Genomic DNA, 19,676 nt, shown 5'->3' with positions numbered 1-19,676 from the left:
CATTTAAGTGCTAAAAGCACCATATAACCTACTAGGATGTGTTTTGATTGGCGAGAAAGCCCTCTAAGTACCTACTGAACAGTGTCTTCAACCAGAAGGGTAAACCTTCACAGATGACTTTATGTGTTCCAGCTGCAGAGGGCAGCAGGTTTTAGAGGAGGATGAAAACTATTTGCAGTGAATATGTCCACCTGCGCTGCGCTGGCTTTATTTAACTACGCGTCATAAATCCAACACTGCAGCCACCAGTCACTTTTTTCTGCAAACATGCTGCAAAACCAGCAATTGTTCCAGATTACATTCAATCCTTCGCAATACCCTGAGTGTGCGGGCATGTGTGTGCGTGCGGGGTGTGTGTGTGTGTGTGTGTGTGTGTGTACAGCTGCAGTCGTATTTATGTTGGAATCAATTTTGGTAGTTTCCAAGAATATTTCCACATGCAGCGAGAACTAGCTTTCTCTCTGGGTGAAACTGAATCTTCTCAACCCCCAACCTCACCCCATGCCCCTCCCGCACCGCACTGGCCAGGACACGTTAGCACAGCTATCTTTGAGAGAGGACCATCGATGACATAATGCAATCCAGGGATACGAGAAGCCCCTTCCTCTGATCCGAAACCTCAAAAGTGATAAGAACGAGATGAGGAGATGCAGAAGACGGGACAAAATGAAAAACCTGACAGAAGAGGTGATGTTGGGGGGGTAGGGAAGAAAAAGAGACAGAAAAAACATTGGGAAAAACGAATGTGCTTCCAGTCTATGTGTGTGTTTACCTTTGGGAATGTGTGTGTTCATTCCTCTGATAAGATTTTTTCCTGCCAACTAAAAGAAGCTTTTACGTCAGAAAAAAAAAAACACTTACAGAGATTAAATCATGAGAACATGCAGAAGAAAGAAAAACGGGTCGAGAACGGGGGTGGAAGAAAGAAAGACAGAAAGAAAGAGAGAGGTAAGCGAATGATGGAAGACAAAGTGCTGATTCAGTTCTCTGCATGTTGATCCATGAGTCAGAAAACCCAGAGAGGCCAAGGGTGTGAATGCATGTGTGTGTGTGTGTGCGTGTGCGTGCGTTTGTGTGTGTGTGTGGGCGTGTGTGTGTGTGGGCGTGTGTGTGTGTGTGTTGGCTGTAACTCAATCCTTACATGGGAAGCTCCTCCAACATCTGACAATCATTACTAACCATCAACACACACACACACACACACACACACAAAAAGTGCTTCAGTTTGCTGCGTCATACTCAGGTTTAATGGACCAATAACGGGGCTGTTAATGCAACAAGCCCTGCCTGGGTCAAAGGTCGCCTCCAGCCACTCAATCAGTTACGGGTTCGTCCCAGTACTCCCAGCATCGGTGACGGGTCAAGTTGCCGCTTCTGTGTTTAGGCGGATGTGGAGGTTTCCCACGACACCCGCGGTCACTCGAGGAATCACTGATTTGATCTGAAAACCTGAATCAGAGACAACGACGGTTTTGCGACCAGGCCTGGAGGCACGTTAACCTAATCACTACTGGGGGGGGGGTTCTCTGTGAGACTGTGAGGATCAAGGAAAAGCAGCTGAAAGCTCAGCAGCAGTCAGTCAGAGAGACATTTTACCGTTTTTTGCCAGATCCCTGTGTTACCTTCACCCCACATGTCAGTCCCAATCTCTGCACTGTTCCTGTTTCTAACACCTTCTTTTGAACCTTTGTTTCTCCTCTGTACTTTCCGTTAACATGCTTGGCTACAGAACTCTGTGAACCACCAGCTTCTTCAGCTGTGGACGTTTGTGGGCGTGTGGGTGGGTGGGTGTGTGTGTGTGTGTGCGTGTGTGTGTGTTCCCCTCTTCGTGACAGGTGTCCATCACCGTCCTCTGGACATGTCCAGTCAGCAGATCGTGTAGCTGACTGACCCGACTGAGAGACGGTTTAAAGGCTCAGGAAACCTTAGCAGGTGTTTTGAGTTAATTACCTGATTAGGCTGTGACAACATGAGTTTCCATTAATGACCTTTGCCACAGGATTCTAATTGTTCTGAAAGACTGACTTTTGGGATTTCATTCTCTGGAAGAAATAATCATCAAAAAATAACAAGAAAAGACAAAAAAGCTTTGAATGTATCAATCTATGATCATTTTATACAATATGTGAGTTTCACTTTCTGAGATCACTGGTAAGACATTTTGACACATTTACCCAATATTGTAATTTATGAGATGTACTAAAATACTTAGAAATCACTCAATGGCTTAGAACCACAGTACATTACAGATCTGCTGATGTATCAACCTTCCAAACCTCCCAGGTCTTCTGATTCTGGTTCTGGTTCTGTTCTGCATCCCCAGAACCAGAACCAAACATGGAGAAGCAGCATTCAGCTTCTGTGTAACACAACTTCCAAAAACTGAGAACAGCCGAAACACTGAGCTCCTTTAAATCAAGAATAAAAACCCAGCTGTTTAAGGCCACTTTTGAATCATAACAACTGGAATATTGATCGACATATTTGATGGGTGTTGGTGATTTTGATTATGGCATTTGACACAATGTAATGTTTGTAACTGGTTTCACAATTGGTGACCGTACAATGTTTTCATGCTTTATTGAGAACAACAAATATGTTGTTCTCATATTTTTATGATGTAAGGCACTTTGAGCTGTCTTGTTGCTGCAATGTGATATACAAATAAATTTGGATTTGATTTTTGATTTACTAGATTTATTGCTAGATTGCACAATCTAGCAATAAAGGAAAAATAGTCTCTTTAAGGTCTTTAAGGTGTTTTATGAAATGTAAAATATATTTTCATTTCATAATTTTATTTGTTGACTGTATCACACTAAAGGAAAGACATTTGTTTCCAAATGAATGCAGGTAAACAGGCGTTTTCCACAGAATCATTTTTCATTTAGTTGTGAGGCAACCAGCAAGTTGCTCTGTTTCTGTAAATAACTGTCTAGTGCAACAATTCCCAGACTTTTGAATTCAAATAGCGGCTCAGTGCATGTTGAATTCTCTCAAGGTCCAGCGTCTGCATAGCAATGCTATTAAGGGGTAATACAGCTGGATATGATCTCTTTCAGTTTGCTGTGCCATGTCATAAAAACAAACATACAGTGAAAAGAAATAAGAACTGAATGTGTTAATTCTTTCTCAGTTTAAGTATTTCTAATGGGGCCATTGGCATATAATTCACACCAGATGTCGGCAGAAACCCAAGTAAGACATAAAGAAAGCAAAGCAAGTTCACAAGTGAGGTTATGGGTAAAAAAAAACAATAATAATACACAGAGTTGAGTTCTCACCAAACTGTTAGCTGTTAGCATGATGTCCTGCAGGTCCACCATCTTGTCCCTGGTGTTCTAACATGATCCTACCAATGCTGACAAGGATGGAGTTTGATCGGTTAACTGCATTCCCATTGAAAAATTATAGATGTGCTAATGCCAATCTAGCAATTTTTCTATTGCAAAAACTGTGCTTTCTAATTTATTTTAAATAGGAAATTTAATTAAAATCGCATGTGAAGGAGCTTGTGCACGTCACAACTCACTGAAAATCGCGACAGTGACAGTTACATGAAATATATTCACGCTTCAGTCATGGCGCTAGCTCATCATCTATCGGGCGTCGGAGCGACAAGCCCCGCCTACTTGGGAGTGGCTACGTATGCGGCGTTTTTGGGGAAATTGCAGTCGGTGATTTTACATTAGAGCGATGGATTCAACAGAATGGCGAATCTTTTACTGAACTGTGTGAAGCTGAGAGACTCTCAGAGCTCCGCTGGAGCCAGCTGCAAGAAAAAACTACAAATAAAACCTTGTCCTCTTCCACGTTTTCATCTGTGGTGACGTCTGGTTGTTGATCACGTAACAATTGTGATGTGGAAAACAAATGGTTTTGATAGGCCAATAACTTCTTACCCAAAAATCATGTTGTTTTTTTCTTTTCAAAATTGCTGTGTTTCCATTAAGTAAATTCATTTTCATTATGTCAATTTGCAGTTAATTCAAACAGATGCAATTAATCCAGATGATGGGTGGAGGACAGAAGGGCTTTTTAAAAACAAACTAACGGGTCTGGTTAGTTTCTGGTAGGTTTCAGCCAATAACATGTTGATACGTTAAAAAAGATGCTGTGCATCTTTTTAAAATAAATACTTTCCCACTCTGTTTGACAGGTTGTATAAAATTTTCTGGTTCCATTCGTGTAAAACACAGTTAATGTCTTAACTATAGCAAGTCTCTGAATGTGATTCTATTGAACAAAAACATAATGTTTCACTTTCTCCATGTTTATATGTTTGATTTTGGAATTAAATCTTTATTACTTTTTTTTTTTTTTTTATCACCGGAGACTTATAAGGAAAGTTAAAAATGAGCTTCTTCATAATGTCCTTAAGACTGTTCCAGTCTTTGGAACAATCTGTGAGGTTTGCTGGATCTCTAAATTATTTTAAAACTGTTTTGAAAACTCGTCTTTTTATACCGGTGTATAATTCCATATAGCGCCTTTGTGTTATGACTTAATTAATTATGTCAACCTTGTAGTTTTCTTAGTTTTGTGCTATTATTATTGCCTTCATTTTATTTCCTTTAGTATACCTGTAAAGCACTTTATCTAAAGCGCTTTATAAATAAACAATGCTTTGAAGAAAAAAAAAGACCCTGGAGACCATTTGTCATAGGCAAGCTACAGTAGGTGACTGCTTGCGACCTCCTAGCCACCAGGGGGCCCCAAAGCTACATGTTCAGCCTCATCGCAGTAAAATTAAAACAGCATTATTATGTAAGATAGACGTTTTGGAATTTCACATCATGTTGTAATGTCAAAACATACCTGGAGTGTTGCTTGGATTCTTTCATGCACGTTTGAGGAATCCTTTAATCTCCAATGGCAACCATTAAGCTGTGCAAAACACCTGGGTGGACCTAGCTCCGCCTTCGAGGACATGGCTCCTCCTCAGAGCTGCAGTTTCCAAGTATTCAGGCAGTTCTGTTGCCTCACAGAGCAGTGCATGTGTGTGTGTGGTGTATGAGTGTGTGTGTGGGGTGAAATATGGTTCATAGCTGCAAGGAAACATACAGAATCGGACATTTTTTGACATTTTTTACCCTTAAACTTGACTGCCGGGTCAAACTGACCCGAACAGTATCAGTATCTATGTAAAAAGTAGACGGGGGGGGGTAACAAATGATTAATAATTTTTCAATTATTATTATATGTATATGTATCTATTAAGACAGATAGAAAAGGTTTCATGCAAAAAAAAAAAAAAGTCAATTTGATCCCCAACATAAGTCCATCCGTTTTCTATACACCCTTGTCCCTAGTGGGGTCGGGAGGGGTGCTGGTGCCAGCTAACGTTCCGGGAGGGGTTCGCCAGTCTGTCGCAGGGCAGGACACACAACCATGCACACACCTAACAGTTATGTTTTTGGACTGTGGGAGGAAGCCAGAGAACCCAGCATGCACAGGGAGAACATGCAAACTCTGTGCAGAAAGACCCCAGAGCGGGAATCGAACCCAGGACCTTCTTGCTGCAAGGCAACAGCTCTACCAACTGCGCCACTGGGTTAAGTATACAACATTTTTATAACAACTGAAGTTATGTACTGGCACTATGTTGCCTGAAAACACATGTAACAGCCCCTTTAACTGCACACTGCCTCGCTTCTAACATGTAATAGATGGTGGCATTTCAGTGAGCCACGTAAGGAGTTAGAAATTTCTTCACTGTAATTTGGGCCCCCGCAAAACTAGAAACAGACAGGCATATATATCCCAGGACACCAAAATAGACAGAAGACTAATAACTGCATCTAATAAACCTTGAATATATAAGTGTAATGCAGCCTGCAGTGGGATTACTCCAACTTTAGGTGGAGGGAAATGCAGCCAGTGAGTGCCCCACACTTACTCCTGTAGATGTAATGGCACAAGCACCCAGGAGCTTTCCGGGGCTTAAGCAATGTTGACTTTTCATCAAAAAGGAATCTGTTTTTTTAGTGCATAGGATAAGGGAAGAGGAGGAGGAGGAGGAGGAGGAGGAGGAGGAGGAGAGGTGAGCATAGTAGAAGAGGAAGGCCTGAGGAAGAGGAGAAGAAGAGGAGGAGGTGGTGGTGTGAGTCTGCATAAGAAAGCAACTCCACCCTTGCTCTAGCTGCAGGAGCAGAGAGCAGCAGCAGCAGGTCAGGTCCCGTCCTGATTTGGATCTAACTTCACCGAGCACCGACTGGACCGCCGTTCCTTTTCACCGCCCCATCACCTCCCCCCCCGCCCCGGTCATGCTCTCCGCGGGACTCTGCGTGTCTCTGCTGGCCGCGTCCTGCGCCCTGTGGCCGCCCGCTGTCCGGGCTGCAGCCTGCGAGCCGGTCCGGATCCCGCTGTGCCGGTCCATGCCGTGGAACATGACCAAGATGCCGAACCACCTCCACCACAGCACGCAGGACAACGCGGTGCTGGCCATCGAGCAGTTTGAGGGGCTGCTGGGTGAGTTAATAAAAACCAATTAAACATAAATCAAGCGTTTTCTACAATATCTGGATACATTTTTATTTTTAGTTTCAGTGTTATTTTTAGGTTGTTGTTTTTTTTTTTTTAAGTTTTCACGCAAAGTTTTCATCAGCCTCTTCATGATATATGCTTCTAAGTTCCTTATTTTGGTTACAATAATGTGACATTTGATCCCAAAAGTTCAATGAAAAGTTTTTTCCCCCCCAGGAATCAACTGGTGCTTTCCAAATCGTCACCTTCCTAAAATAATGACAGAAGTGATTTTTGCCAAAAGTATTTTTTTTTCCACTTAAATAAAAAAGGGGGAGATGATAATATAGATATATCTATCTATATAGATAGATATATATCTATCTATATAGATAGATATATATCTATATATATATCTATCTATATAGATAGATAGATATCTATATATATATCTATCTATATAGATAGATAGATAGATAGATAGATATATAGTTATTTATTTTGACTAAAAATCACTTGGGGAAAAAAAAAGACTTCGGTCATTATTTTAGGAAGGTCACAAATCATACTTAAAGGAGTCTTTATTTTTTAATTTTTAAAAGGGCATCCTTCAAGGTTCCTTGCTAGGCATCTTAATATTTAACATTTAAGTATTCGCATAAATCATCTTAGACAAAAAAAACCTAAGTATTTTCTTTCCTCCCTCCAAAAAAACTCAAAGCTCAGCGCAGAATGAAAAAAAAAAAATCTTTAAAATATGAGCTGGCATCCAGTTTTAATTGTCTGGGATTTTAATCTCTTACTAGTTTTCTTATTCAGCACATTAGATACTAAGTTTTTTTGTTTTTGCTTTTTTCCCGGAAGAGTTTTTGCGGCGCTAGTGGCTCATATTTTTTTGCGACAGTAGGCAGACAGGAAAGAGGGGAGGACATGCGGCAAAGGTCGCGGGGACCGGAAGTCGAACCCGCGACGTCGAGGATTAAGGCCTCCAAACGTGGGGCGTGCTGTGGTGGCGCAGGGGGTTAGGAACGTTTTTTTTTTTTTAAAGCTTTTTCTTTCGTGTAAAACAAAAATATTTGTTCTCTTTGTGCAAAATACAAAAATATTAATAAATCAGGTCATTTTTCAGTTTTTACTCATTCATTATAAACTTTTCCATCCATCCATCTATTATCCTCTGCTTTTCTGGGCTCAGCTCGGTCGCAGGGCCAGCTCCCCCTGGAGGAACCTTGAGGTACTTCGGCTACGTTCACACCTGGCCTGTTTGGTTCTCTTTAATCAAACTCTAATTTCAAATCTGATGCGGACTAAAAAAAACAAACAACAAACTTCAAGCCTTTGTGTCTGTTTGATTAAAGTGAAGTCCGGTGCAGTTCGCGTGCATATGTGAACCCCAGGCGGGCTGGACCGGAGGCGGCTCCAAAAGCAGGGCATTCTGGGTAAATGCAACCTAAACAAACGCAAGAAATGGCTCGTGGGTTTCCTAAAAGACAAAAGAGAAATTATACAACCGCTAAAATCAGACACCACTCCATTTTTGTTTACATTTCATGAAGAAGGAAGTTGTTCTCTTGTTCTGTGAGGTTTTCATGTCGTTTCCTTCAGCAGTTGTTGGTGTCACTAAAGTAGTTGATGGCAATTTTAATAACAAATTCATCGCGATTAATCGTGAGGAATATTTGTTTCGGCTGTGCCGAACTTCCCCCTGGTTTTCAGATAATCAGGTCTCTCAGTGCCTGCCAGGTACTGATAACCTTGGCAGGCAAAACAAGGCCATGCATTCGCCAAGACTAAGCACCTGAGCCACCATGATGCATTACACGAATCCCACAGATATAAATTATGTGGCTCTGTTCTGCTTCTCTGTGTTTTGTGCTGCTGGTTTTAGTTTCACGCAGGATCAGCCTTTTCAGTCACACTTGAGCGACAAGCAACCAACCATGGAGATGGAGGTCTGATTTTTTGTTTAGTTTTTTGGGGGGGTTTGGGGGTCAGATATTTTAGATATCCGCATGGCTTCACATTAAAATAGTGGTGGATGCAGTGATCAAATCCAGGGGGAAATGACAGAAATGGAATGTGACGATTTTTTCAGCAGCTATGTGAGCCACTACACTGCAAAAACACAAAATCTCACCAAGTATTTTAGTCTAGTTTCTGGTGTAAATATCTTAATACATTTAAAATAAGACTAAACCAACTTACAAGTAACTTTTCAAGTATAAATAGGAGCTTGATGTAAGTCAATAACTCCTTAATATTGATGAAAATGTACTAGTTCCATCGGCAGATTATTATACTTAATATGAGACATTTTTCCCATATTAGAAGTGAATTAATCTGCCGATGCAACTAGTACTTTTTCATCAATATTAAGGAGTTATTGACTTACATCAAGCTCCTATTTATAGTTGAAAAGTTACTTGTAAGTTGGTTTTGTCTTATTTTGAGTGAACTAAGATATTTACACTAGAAACTGGATAAAAATACTTGGTAGATCTGCACATTCTGCACACACACTAGCTAAGTCTATAGACCAAAGATATTTGACTGTGTGAGGGTTTTCTTTGTTTTTGTATCGACTTATGCTCCTTATCAAGACATATCTCAGGGAGAATAGTAACTATAACTTCTCTTGCAACAAAATGGAGAACTTGATTTGGCTAAGTTTGGCTTTCAGTTTCCCTGGGGGACGAAACGTTGCCGTCTGCTGTGCTCGTTGACGCTTGTTTTCTGTTGCCTTTGCACATCCAACTGGATTTGGAACATCTGATCCTCAAGCAGAAAACTGGATGAACTGCCAGGAAATACAGTTCAGTTATCCGTACTGCTTACTGGATGAATCCCACTAACATCGACAAAGCCTGGTGTGTGTTTTTCTTCTTTTTCCCACCAACCTCTGTGTGCACCGAATACTTTTGAGTATTGGGATTTTCATTAAGTGGACATTTATGGTTTAGATTTAAAAGAGAAATCTTTTTCAAATGTCTTTAAAAAGTGCTCTCCAATTCCTTCCAGATATTGCAAAAGGAATTGCTTTGTCACATTTCGGACAATGCGCTTGGATATTTTGATTTTCAAATGAACAGAAAACGTAGCCGCTCTCTGTATGTGAATTTCTCCAGCTGTACTGAACTACACTGTTTCAGTTTTGTCCTTCTGTTAAAGATGAGAAAATCTTTCTTCTCTTAAATACAGGAGGAAAAAGGAGAAAGATTTTGGGTTTTAGATAACCGACTAACGACTCAGCGACTGTCGAGAGAAAGTCGAGAGAATTTCCATTTGCCGGCATAGAAAATGTGGAAGGATTTCACATGTTGGACTGCATGTGAAACGCTGCTTTGGCAGAAAACTTGCACTCTGTCACCCTCGGCATTCCGTCCTCCACACTGAAACATGGTGGTGGGAGTATCATGCTGTGGGGATTCTTTGGAGGGCTGACAGACGGAGGTAAACACAGAGCAGTCCTGGGAGAAAACCTGGTGAAATCCTTAAAATACCCGAGAATATGGCTGAGGTTCACCTACCAGCACAACAATAATCCTAAAGATATCACCATAGCAACAATGAAATGGTTTACATCAGGGGTTGTGAGAGAGCTAAGCTAAGCTACCAACCTAGCTCAGCAAGCTGTGAGAGATTGAGCAGCTAAAACCTTTCCTCTGCCTACATCCCTCAGAATGCTGTGCGGTTCTGGCACAAAGTTCAGTGAAATCCTAGAACATCCTATTGGATATATTTTCAATTGTTATTGATCACATGTCTATTGTGACGTATATTTTGGATTTACTGTCGAGCCTTGGTTTTTAGCCTTGGTTTAAGTTTTAACTTTGAGTCTTGAAGGTAGCAGCGTGTTAGTCAATGAGGTGAAAACTTAACAAAATCCACAGATGTTTATGGTTGGAACGTGACAGAATGTGAAAATGTGATGAATACTTTAGCACGACTGTATTCTGAATAAATTTTAGAAGAACAGTAGAAATTTGGTGGAATTCAAACTGTCCTCCTGACGTTTTGGGATTAGCTGAGCGCAGCTGAGTTTATACGAGTCTTAAAAGTTGCAAGTGAGAAAACTCCAACTAAAAACAAAACGCCCTAATGAGAGACCCATGATCCAACATTTAGGAAGCAGCTTCAGGTTATGAGTTCAACATCTTTCTGTGACTTCATTGAGAAGCCGCACAGCCAAACCTCAGGCATGCTCTTACAATAAAAAGGCTGATTTATCTCCCACCCTGTTTTGAACCTCTTCTGGTTCCGTCTTGTTTGAAACGTGCAGCGGGGTGGAAGTCGCGGTAACCCTCCGGCTGCACCTCCTGCGTGCGGTCAGTCGGTCCACGGTTCCTGAATGCAACACGCTGCTCTGCTGTAAGAGAAGTCCTTCCTGCTGAGGGGAAAAACCAACAACTCAAGTTCGAAAGAACTGAGCTGAGACTGAGTAAGCATCCTTCAAAAATGTTTCCATTTAGCAGATGTAGGAGCCTCCCGGGAGAGGAAGGAAGTTGCTTTATGTTCTTGATGTTGTACCTCACTGCCATCCATCTATTGTCGTCCACTTCTATGAAACCGGGTTGTTGAGGCAAACTTAGATGCCTCTTTCCCCCGGCAAAGCTCCAACTCACTTTGGGGATCCCAGAGCTTTCCCAGGTCAGAAGGGATAAATATTCCCTCCTCCAAGTTTTAAGCGGTGCCTGGAAAACCTCCAAAGGGAGGTTCGGTGGAAGACTACCTTTTGATGAGGAAGCGCTCTACGAGCTCCCCACGAAAAACTGAGTTCCTCATCCGATCTTGAAGGCCAAGAGATCGGGTGAAGAGACGCATTTCAATGTCTCTACAGGATCTTGCCCTTTTGGTCAAGACCCAAATCCTGTGACTATAGGTTAAGATCAGACTGTTGGACTGGTAAAACAGTTTGTTTGGCGCAACTGTTCCTTGAACTGAGCCTCACGTCTGCCAGAGTGCCCCAAGGCAGATGTGGCTCACCACCATTAGCTTCTGAATGTGTGTGTGTGTGTGTGTGGGGGGGGGGGGGAGTTACCTAGCAACAACCTGTTGAGTAACTTGCGCAGCAGCAGTTTCATATTTCGCCACCGTGTCTCAAAACGGCTTAAAAAATAATAATAATGGTGTGAAGTGAAAACTGTGGATAAAACAGGAAAAGTCATGTCACCAATTTTTATTACAGATATTTAAAATCAATCAATCAATCAAATTTTATTTGCATAGCACATTTCAGCAGCAAGACATTTCAAAGTGCTTTACATCATTACAAACACAGAAACACAAAGCAACATAGAATCAATAATCAAAACAAAGCATTAAGTCAAGTTCCATCAATAAATTTGTAATTGATTACATTTCAAATACAATTCTAAACAGGTGGGTTTTTAGTTGAGATTTAAAAGAAGTCAGTGTTTCAGCTGTTTTACAGTTTTCTGGAAGTTTGTTCCAAATTTGTGGAATAAAAGTAAAAACTAATCAAGAATTATTATCGACTAATACAGAACCCTTATATCGTGATACATTTTTCAGCCATATCAAGTCCTACTGTTTAGTAATACCTCTGATTCATAGTAACTGGAACATTCACTAATATATCTGATGTATATTTGTTTGATTTTGACAATTGCTTTTGATAAAATATAACATGCAGAGCAAAAGAGACTGAAAACGTTTTACACATTTTTGATGACCTGAGCAAATACAAAAAGCAGTTTTCAATTGATGATGTAATCTATAAAGGATGTGAAAGCTTTCCAAACCAATCAAACCAGATGAAAAAAGCAATTTCATGGTTGGTTTTTTAAAAAAACAAAAAAACAACCTCTATGGTTTCCTGTTCTGTCAGGTACTGGATGCAGTCAAGATCTACTCTTCTTCTTGTGTGCCATGTACGCCCCAATCTGCACCATCGACTTCCAGCATGAGCCTATCAAGCCCTGCAAGGCGGTGTGCGAGCGGGCGAAGTCCGGCTGCGAGCCGGTGATGAAGCGGTACAACCACAGCTGGCCCGACAGCCTGGCCTGCGGCGAGCTGCCGCTGTATGACCGCGGAGTGTGCATCTCACCTGAGGCCATCGTCAAGGCAGACGGACCAGGTATTCACATAATCATTCATAAAATGGCTGACGGGTAGAGGACATTCTGAAATTCTCATCTGCACCGAGAAGTCAGGGGTGTAAATTGTAGTAAATTGTAATGACAGACAGACTTCAGATTATTTTGTCGTTTAAAAAAAACAACAAACAAAAAAACAGTCAAATATAGAAAACGTTCTGTTAATGTGACCCCTGGTGTAAATCATAAAAAGTTTCTACCATACTTAATATTTATTTTATTTCAAGATGATTTTATTTGTTTGCAAAGATATATAAATAATAAAAGTATGGGGTGCTGTGGTGGCGCAGGGGTTAACCACAACCCACGTATGGAGGCCTTAGTCCTCGATGTGGTGGTCACAGGTTCGATTCCCTGCCTGGTGACCTTTGCTGCATGTATTCCCCATTTTCTCAGTATCCACTTTCCTGTCAGTTCACTATCAAATAAAGGCAACTAGAGCCAAAAAAACAAACAAATGATAATAATAGTAATAAAAGTATCCATCTGCATCAACCAAACCCCTGAGGCCTAAACAAAATAATTCAGACAGTCATTAATTTGCCCCACACCATACATTGGACACTCCTGGGCTAAATACAAATGCGCGCCACACTTTCAGGATTTTTTTTTTATAAGTCATAAAAAATATTTATTTTAAAAAGTACTAGTTCCATTGGCTAATTACTTCACTTGTAGCGAGACATTTTCCCCTGTAATAGGTGCAATAATAATCTGGCAATGCAACAAGTACTTTTTTGTCAATGTGAATAAATTATTACCAAGCTCCTGTATCCTGCTGAATAATTACTTGCAATTTAGCTTTGCCCTTTTTTTAAAGTGTAATAAGATATTTTCATTAACAACTAGACCAAAAATTCTTGTCAATATTTTGTGTTTTTGCAGTGTAAAAGTTGTCCCATTCAAGTAAATCCCACTGACTTCCTGCTGCCTGTAAAAGCCACAAATTGAAGGACTTTTATGGATAAGTTTCTAAGCTGCTTCTGAACTAGCATGCTATCTCTCTCTGAAAGACGTGGCCCGTTTTCCCAGAGAAGCCGAGTCCTATCAGCGTTTTCAGCCGCCTTCCTTCTCCTGCAGCTCTGTTTTGCTTTCCTCACAGATAGCATGAGTCATTTCCTCCTCTGAATCCACTCCCACCGACTTTCTCAAAAAGCTCCTGGATAGACGCAGCCCACTCGTTTTCCACTCAGTAAAACCCTCGCTGTCCTTGGCCTCTTTCCAAGCCGAGCCGGGAGCGGGGAGTCCTGAAGAAAAAAAACAAAACAGAACAAAAAAAAAAACACAACCTCATCCTGATCTCCTTGACCTCCGCGGCAAAACGCCCACGGCCCGGTGGACGTGGCAGGGGGCCTTTGGATTGTCCTCTCGCTGTGATTTGTTGCGGTTCAGCCGGGGTGAAACTTCCAAAATGTTCCCCCGAAGTCCAAAAGCAAGGCACGGAAGCGCCGCTGTGTGCGGGGAGAACCACGGGCCCACCCAACGGAGCTCATCTGGCCTTCAGCCGAGGCCGCGCTGATCCCATCCGCAGCTCTGACGAAACGCTGCGCAGACGGTTGAAATCATGCGTGGGATTTCTTTTAGATTCTGGGTTTGATTAAAAATGTTGCTGCAATGGGACTTACTAGGAGGCGGATCTGAGCAACAACTTTCTTCCAACCGAAAGCAGCTTGGTGCCTTATAGTCACTTGGTGACCTCACATCTGACAGGTTTTGATCAATCTGTGACATTTAGCATCAGATCTATCTGGAATGTTTCTTCCAGCACACCAAACCAGTCACACATCATTTCGTTTACTCTGTGTAGTGACAGGACACATGTTCTAACTTCCTTTTTCTATATAAGAAAACCAGCTTCCTTGTGAAAGAGTGAATATTTTCCCTCCATGTTTCTGCAGACCCATACCTCCAGGACCCCTCCAGGTGTAACCCAGGTGAGGTTTTAAAATTTAATAAAATGTACAAAGAAACAACAAAAGTTTATTTTCTTATGTAGAACCTTCCAACAAGAGGAATCAAAGATAACATAAATATAAAGTGCTATCATAGCAGTGTTAACTATTACACATGTACAGTAGGTGGATCTTTCTAAAAATGCTGCATCATTTAAAAAATACTATTGTTTGGTTTCTGAAAAGTTCTTATCCACATTAAATTGCACAAATACACCCTTTGTGTTGTTTTAAACATGCCAAACAGTGTAGTGCAAAGCTAAAACCTGTCAGCCAATCAGAATCCTTCAAAACAACAATGACTTCCTGGTTGGAGTTAAACATGTCGCACAGAAGGTTCATTTGTGTGGACAGAAATATAGACTGAGCTATTTTTAAATAGGGGTGTTGTAATACAACTTTTCCACTTCCGATATGATACCAATATCGCATCTTTGATAAGATATCTGCAAGTATCAACAATATTTTTATTTAGTTTTGTAGTGTGGAATGTTAGAAAAGGCTTGATCAAGTGACATCACTCAAACCGAGAACAGTAGTCAACAATAGATATAAAAAGAAACTGACCCATTTATTATTAACCAATGGTTCTCCGTTGAATACAAGCTCTGGTGGATAGAAATACCGGGACGGACTAAATGCTGGAGCGGAGTACTTCTATCAGTGTGCTAATATTGGAGATTTTAGATGCAGACTCATATAATCCAATACTTTGTTTGTTGGCTGATACCAGACCAATTTCCGATATCAGTATCAGATTGGGACACCCTTACTTTTTAAAAGCGCATTAGAATATGAAGTTAATAAAACACAAGACAATGTTGATTTGGGAACCATGACAAAGCAAGTATGTTTATATATTGGTGCATTATTCATCGCAGACTCCAGCACATGGAACCATAAATCTCTGCTTTCTCATGTATACACGCAAACACAGTTACCAAGTTTTTACAAATCTCCACTTTGATCTGAGTTTTTATAAATAATAATTTGTAGTGGTATAATCCCAGATGAAGGGCCAAATCACATAAAAATGTATACATTTTCCCAGCTACACTATGCTTGGACCTTAATCAAACTCTGCTTTTCCATGACAGAATCCAGTCCAGACTTTCCAATGGACCCTAACAACTTCCACTGCCAGGGTCCAAATGGAGGTGAGGCCCCACTGTCTCTTCTTCTCTTTTTTCCCATTTTGGGCAGGAGAGAGAAAACTTGTGACTGAGATTTGAAAATTTATTCCTATTAACCTAGTGTTGCTAATTAGCATCACACCTAAATTTGGACCAATTGCAAATGGAAAATTAAAGCAAGCTATCTCTAAATAATTTAGCATCTGGTTGTGAAATATAAATGCAGGCTTTAAGGGTCTAATGAAATGAATGACAAATATAACCCAATAAAATATTTTTGTTTTGATTCTAGATCGCTGCAAGTGTAAGACGGTCAAAATGGGACAGAAAACTTACGTGAACAACAACTATAACTATGGTGAGTGATTTGAGACTTGAAAATGTTATTTTAAAATGTGATCTATAATAATCATTAATATTTCAAGTGCAATAATATACGATACAATGTACAAATACAATATATAAAAAATTTTCTATACAAAAATCCGTCAACATCCAGACTCCAAGATCCTCTTCCAACTCCTAATCCTTCTAAATAAAACACTCTGAGGTCCAGTAATGCATTCTGTCTTTGGGCTTGACACTTCTATAGCGCTGTATGAGAAATAATTGGGCCAATATCAGGTAAAAGTATGAAGGAGGTGTATTATTTCTGTTGAAAGCATCAAATTAATTCCTGAAAGGGCAAAGTGGTTTCAGGAAGCTGGTCAGGAAGACATTAAAAATTATTTCTTTGTTTTATGTGTCTTTTAAATGAAGATTTCAGTTAACTCTTGGTCTGTTTGACATTTGACACCAGTAGGATTTGCGAACTATGTAAAAACCTTTGACCTATGTTTAACATAGTAAAATGAAACCTTTTGGGGCCAACGGGGGGACCTTGAGGCACACCCAAAGAGACCATAATATTTTGATTTGGTCAATGAAAATAAATCCTGCTCCACAGAATAGGGTTCTTATGGTTATTTTCAAAAGGTACTTTTAATCTGACCACCAAACCTCATTGGAACGCATATTCTAATTTCTTGACTGCATATAGGAGGGAATTTGTTCAGAAGAGAAAATTTAGCTATGTTCTCTCGCTCTTCAGTTATCAGAGCGAGGGTGAGGGAGGTTAGAAATCGTGGCCTGGAGCCCACGGCGGTGGTGGACGTGAAGGAGGTGCTCAAGTCCTCCCTGGTCAACATTCCTAAGGAGACGCAGATGCTCTACTACTCCTCGTCCTGCCTGTGTCCTCCTCTCACCGCTGGGGAAGAGTATATCATCATGGGCTACGAGAATGAAGAAAGGTCCAGGTATGAGTGGCACAGTTATAATAAAAGTATCATTGTAGATATCTGTGGAACCTGGACACATAAAGACAAAACGCATTGTGAATTCACCTTGCTACTTCTGTGTTCCAGTCATAGTGTTTTTTTCTTTAACAATAACTTTAGGCCTTCTTGTCCTTCTTCGATGTTTGATGCTGTAGATTGCCATTGAAATGAGTCGCTCACAAGTCCAACTGTGAACTTTATTTACCTCTTAATGTTTCTTGTGGCTGTAGGTTGCTTCTGATTGATAGCTCCATTGCGCAAAAGTGGAAGGACAAAATGCGCAGGAAAGTCAAGGTTTGTACTGGACTTGATTATTCACATAAGAGACTCTCTCCACTAGCCAGTTAGCTGGCAGAGCTAACTAGCCTCAAGTTAATGCTAATTAGAGTGGGTGGGATATCATATGGTAGTATTGTACCTAAACATACCAACCCTAATAAATTAGGATATTTGCTATTTAAAAAATAAATAAAATACTAGCCCATTTCCAATGTAGGTCACAATTGGGAAAAAAAAGGAAAATATCTGTCAACTCTAAAACAGATTTTTACTGTGATATAACAATTTGTCATGTTGAATTTACTCACATTTCTGTTAATCCAATACCAAAATTTTCCAAATTTTTTCAGCATATCTCCCGTTACATTCACAAACATTTCTGTCATTAAAAACTAAAATTTTCAGTATTTTTTCAGCACATCTCCTGGTACATTTGCAGACATTTCCGCTGTTAGAAACGCCAGTCTCCCAAAGTCAGAGTTAACCTGTTAACTGAGGTTGTTAACGGACAACCTCAGTTAACTACTACTCTCTCAAAGGAGTAAAGGATTTTATTCAGGGGAAAAAATTGTCCAGGTAGCTGTTTTTAATGCCATCTGTACAACAAACCAATTGTTCGTTTTCCCATAATGCAATGCGTGAAGCAGGAAGTACAGAAAAATTTCTTTAAATTTTTACAGTACATAAACCCGGTACAGAGTACCTCCATATGCATTAATATGTACAGTGGAAACCATTTACCACAGAAGCTAACATCTACAGTCTTTCTCATCTACACTCTTTGGGCTTCAGCCAATCAGCACTAAGGAAAAAAAAACTGGCACTCCTGGATTGGCTACTTTGCAAACACCAGTCAGTAGTATGTCAAGTAGTATTGCTCCTAGATGTTGTAGTTTCCCAAGCTGCATTCCTTCTAAAAGATTTCCAAAACGCTCCACAAAAAAGTCTTTCAATAGGCAAACTTTCTGCAAATAGCTTAAAGTTGCATTCCACAGAAAAATGACATGTAGTTAGAAAACTACATCTACTGAGATGACATTTGTTCTGAGAAGTTTGAGAGGAAATTTGTAGAAAAGGACAAATTTAGTCTCACTTGAATATTAAGACTTTCTGAGTTGCTTCTTGACTTACTGCTGGAAGCAGTAAGCAGGTGGTGCTCTCTTACCTGTTCATGTATCGACTCTCCTCGTCTTACAAGAACAGGAACCTCTTGTAGGTTTGAAGTTTCACACTTTGTTTTTTTTTCTCCTCTCCAGAAATGGGATCAGGCCCTGCAGGCACCCCCAGCATATTCACGCCAAAGATCTCCCTGAGATCTCACCCTCTGTCTGAATGTGTGTGTGGGTGTGTGTGCATGTGACTGTATGGGTGTGTGTTTGTGTTAATATTGCACTATAACAGGCTGTCCTTGCTGAATGTAGTTCATCTCTTCATTTTTCAGACTGTTTGGGATTAGATTTTTGCCTTGTCATTTTCTTTGCACAGACATTATTCAGTGTGTTTTTGTCATTGTGTCTCTGTATGTATGTATGTATATACAAACGAGTGAAGAGGCGGAGCTTTAAATATGTTGGCAAATGCTTTTTTTTTTTTCTTCTCTTGTTTTTGGACCAAACGTTTTTCAAAGGCAGCCATATTGGCTCAATTGCTCCCCTCCAGATTCTGATTTTATATAATCCTGGATGAGGCCCAAGTTACCATGGTGATTGGAAAGAAGACATTAAGTGACAGCAAAGCCATGTGGGTTTTCTCATAATGGATCTGGAACCACAAACTGGACTTCACTCAGCTTAAAGACGGAAGAGCATTTACCAACACGGAAACAAGAACATCTACTGTTGCCAAAGATTTCTGGGTTCTGGATCGGAAACCCTCCTTTTTAGTAGACAATAAACTTAAATCAGCTGCTTACAATGTGGTCATGGCTCATATTGTTTAATTTCATGGGAAACCTTAAAGCTGAACAACCAACTGCTCATAATTTACAAAGACCCAGAAACCCACAACGATACAGGCCCAGACGTAGTCTCAAATCCTAGATAGGGTTAGGTTGTGTGGTGTGTTTGGTTTTTATTAGTTCGTTGCTTCATTTTGTTTATTAGTTCGACATGCAGACTTTGTGAATTTTAAACGGAGACCAATTCACAGGCAACTTCTTTCTGCGTGTTTTTTAACAGCTGCCAGGCTAACAGGCCTCAGGGTAGGAAATCTGAATCTGACTTTGAAGTTTGCACACTGCACGAACACAAAATCTGACCAGGTATTTTTGGTCTAGTTTCTAATGCAAGTCTTAGTACACTTAAAGTAAAACAAAGGTAAATTACAAGAAACTTTTCTGCAAGATATGAGCATTATTTAGGTAAAAGATTCCCTAATATTGATTCTATGAAGCATAAGTAATTGCTTATAAGTTAG

At 40.3% G+C, this 19,676-nt stretch overlaps 1 protein-coding gene across 1 annotated transcript; it reads left to right on the top strand.

Moving 5' to 3' along the window:
- The first annotated feature begins 6,076 nt into the window (after positions 1-6,076).
- Positions 6,077-19,179, top strand: frzb (frizzled related protein). The gene is made up of 8 exons (XM_028023432.1): positions 6,077-6,471; positions 12,314-12,562; positions 14,480-14,515; positions 15,631-15,690; positions 15,959-16,024; positions 16,757-16,961; positions 17,213-17,276; positions 18,518-19,179. Exons 1-8 carry the CDS (start codon positions 6,267-6,269, stop codon positions 18,572-18,574), a joined length of 942 nt encoding a protein of 313 aa, XP_027879233.1. The 5' UTR covers positions 6,077-6,266; the 3' UTR covers positions 18,575-19,179.
- The last annotated feature ends 497 nt before the right edge of the window (positions 19,180-19,676 follow it).

Source organism: Xiphophorus couchianus, chromosome 7 (genome assembly GCF_001444195.1).
Source record: "Xiphophorus couchianus chromosome 7, X_couchianus-1.0, whole genome shotgun sequence".
NCBI classification, from domain to species: Eukaryota; Metazoa; Chordata; class Actinopteri; order Cyprinodontiformes; family Poeciliidae; genus Xiphophorus; species Xiphophorus couchianus.
The sequence above is the reverse complement of the archived record's forward strand: the minus strand, read 5'-3'. Positions and strand labels throughout refer to the sequence as shown.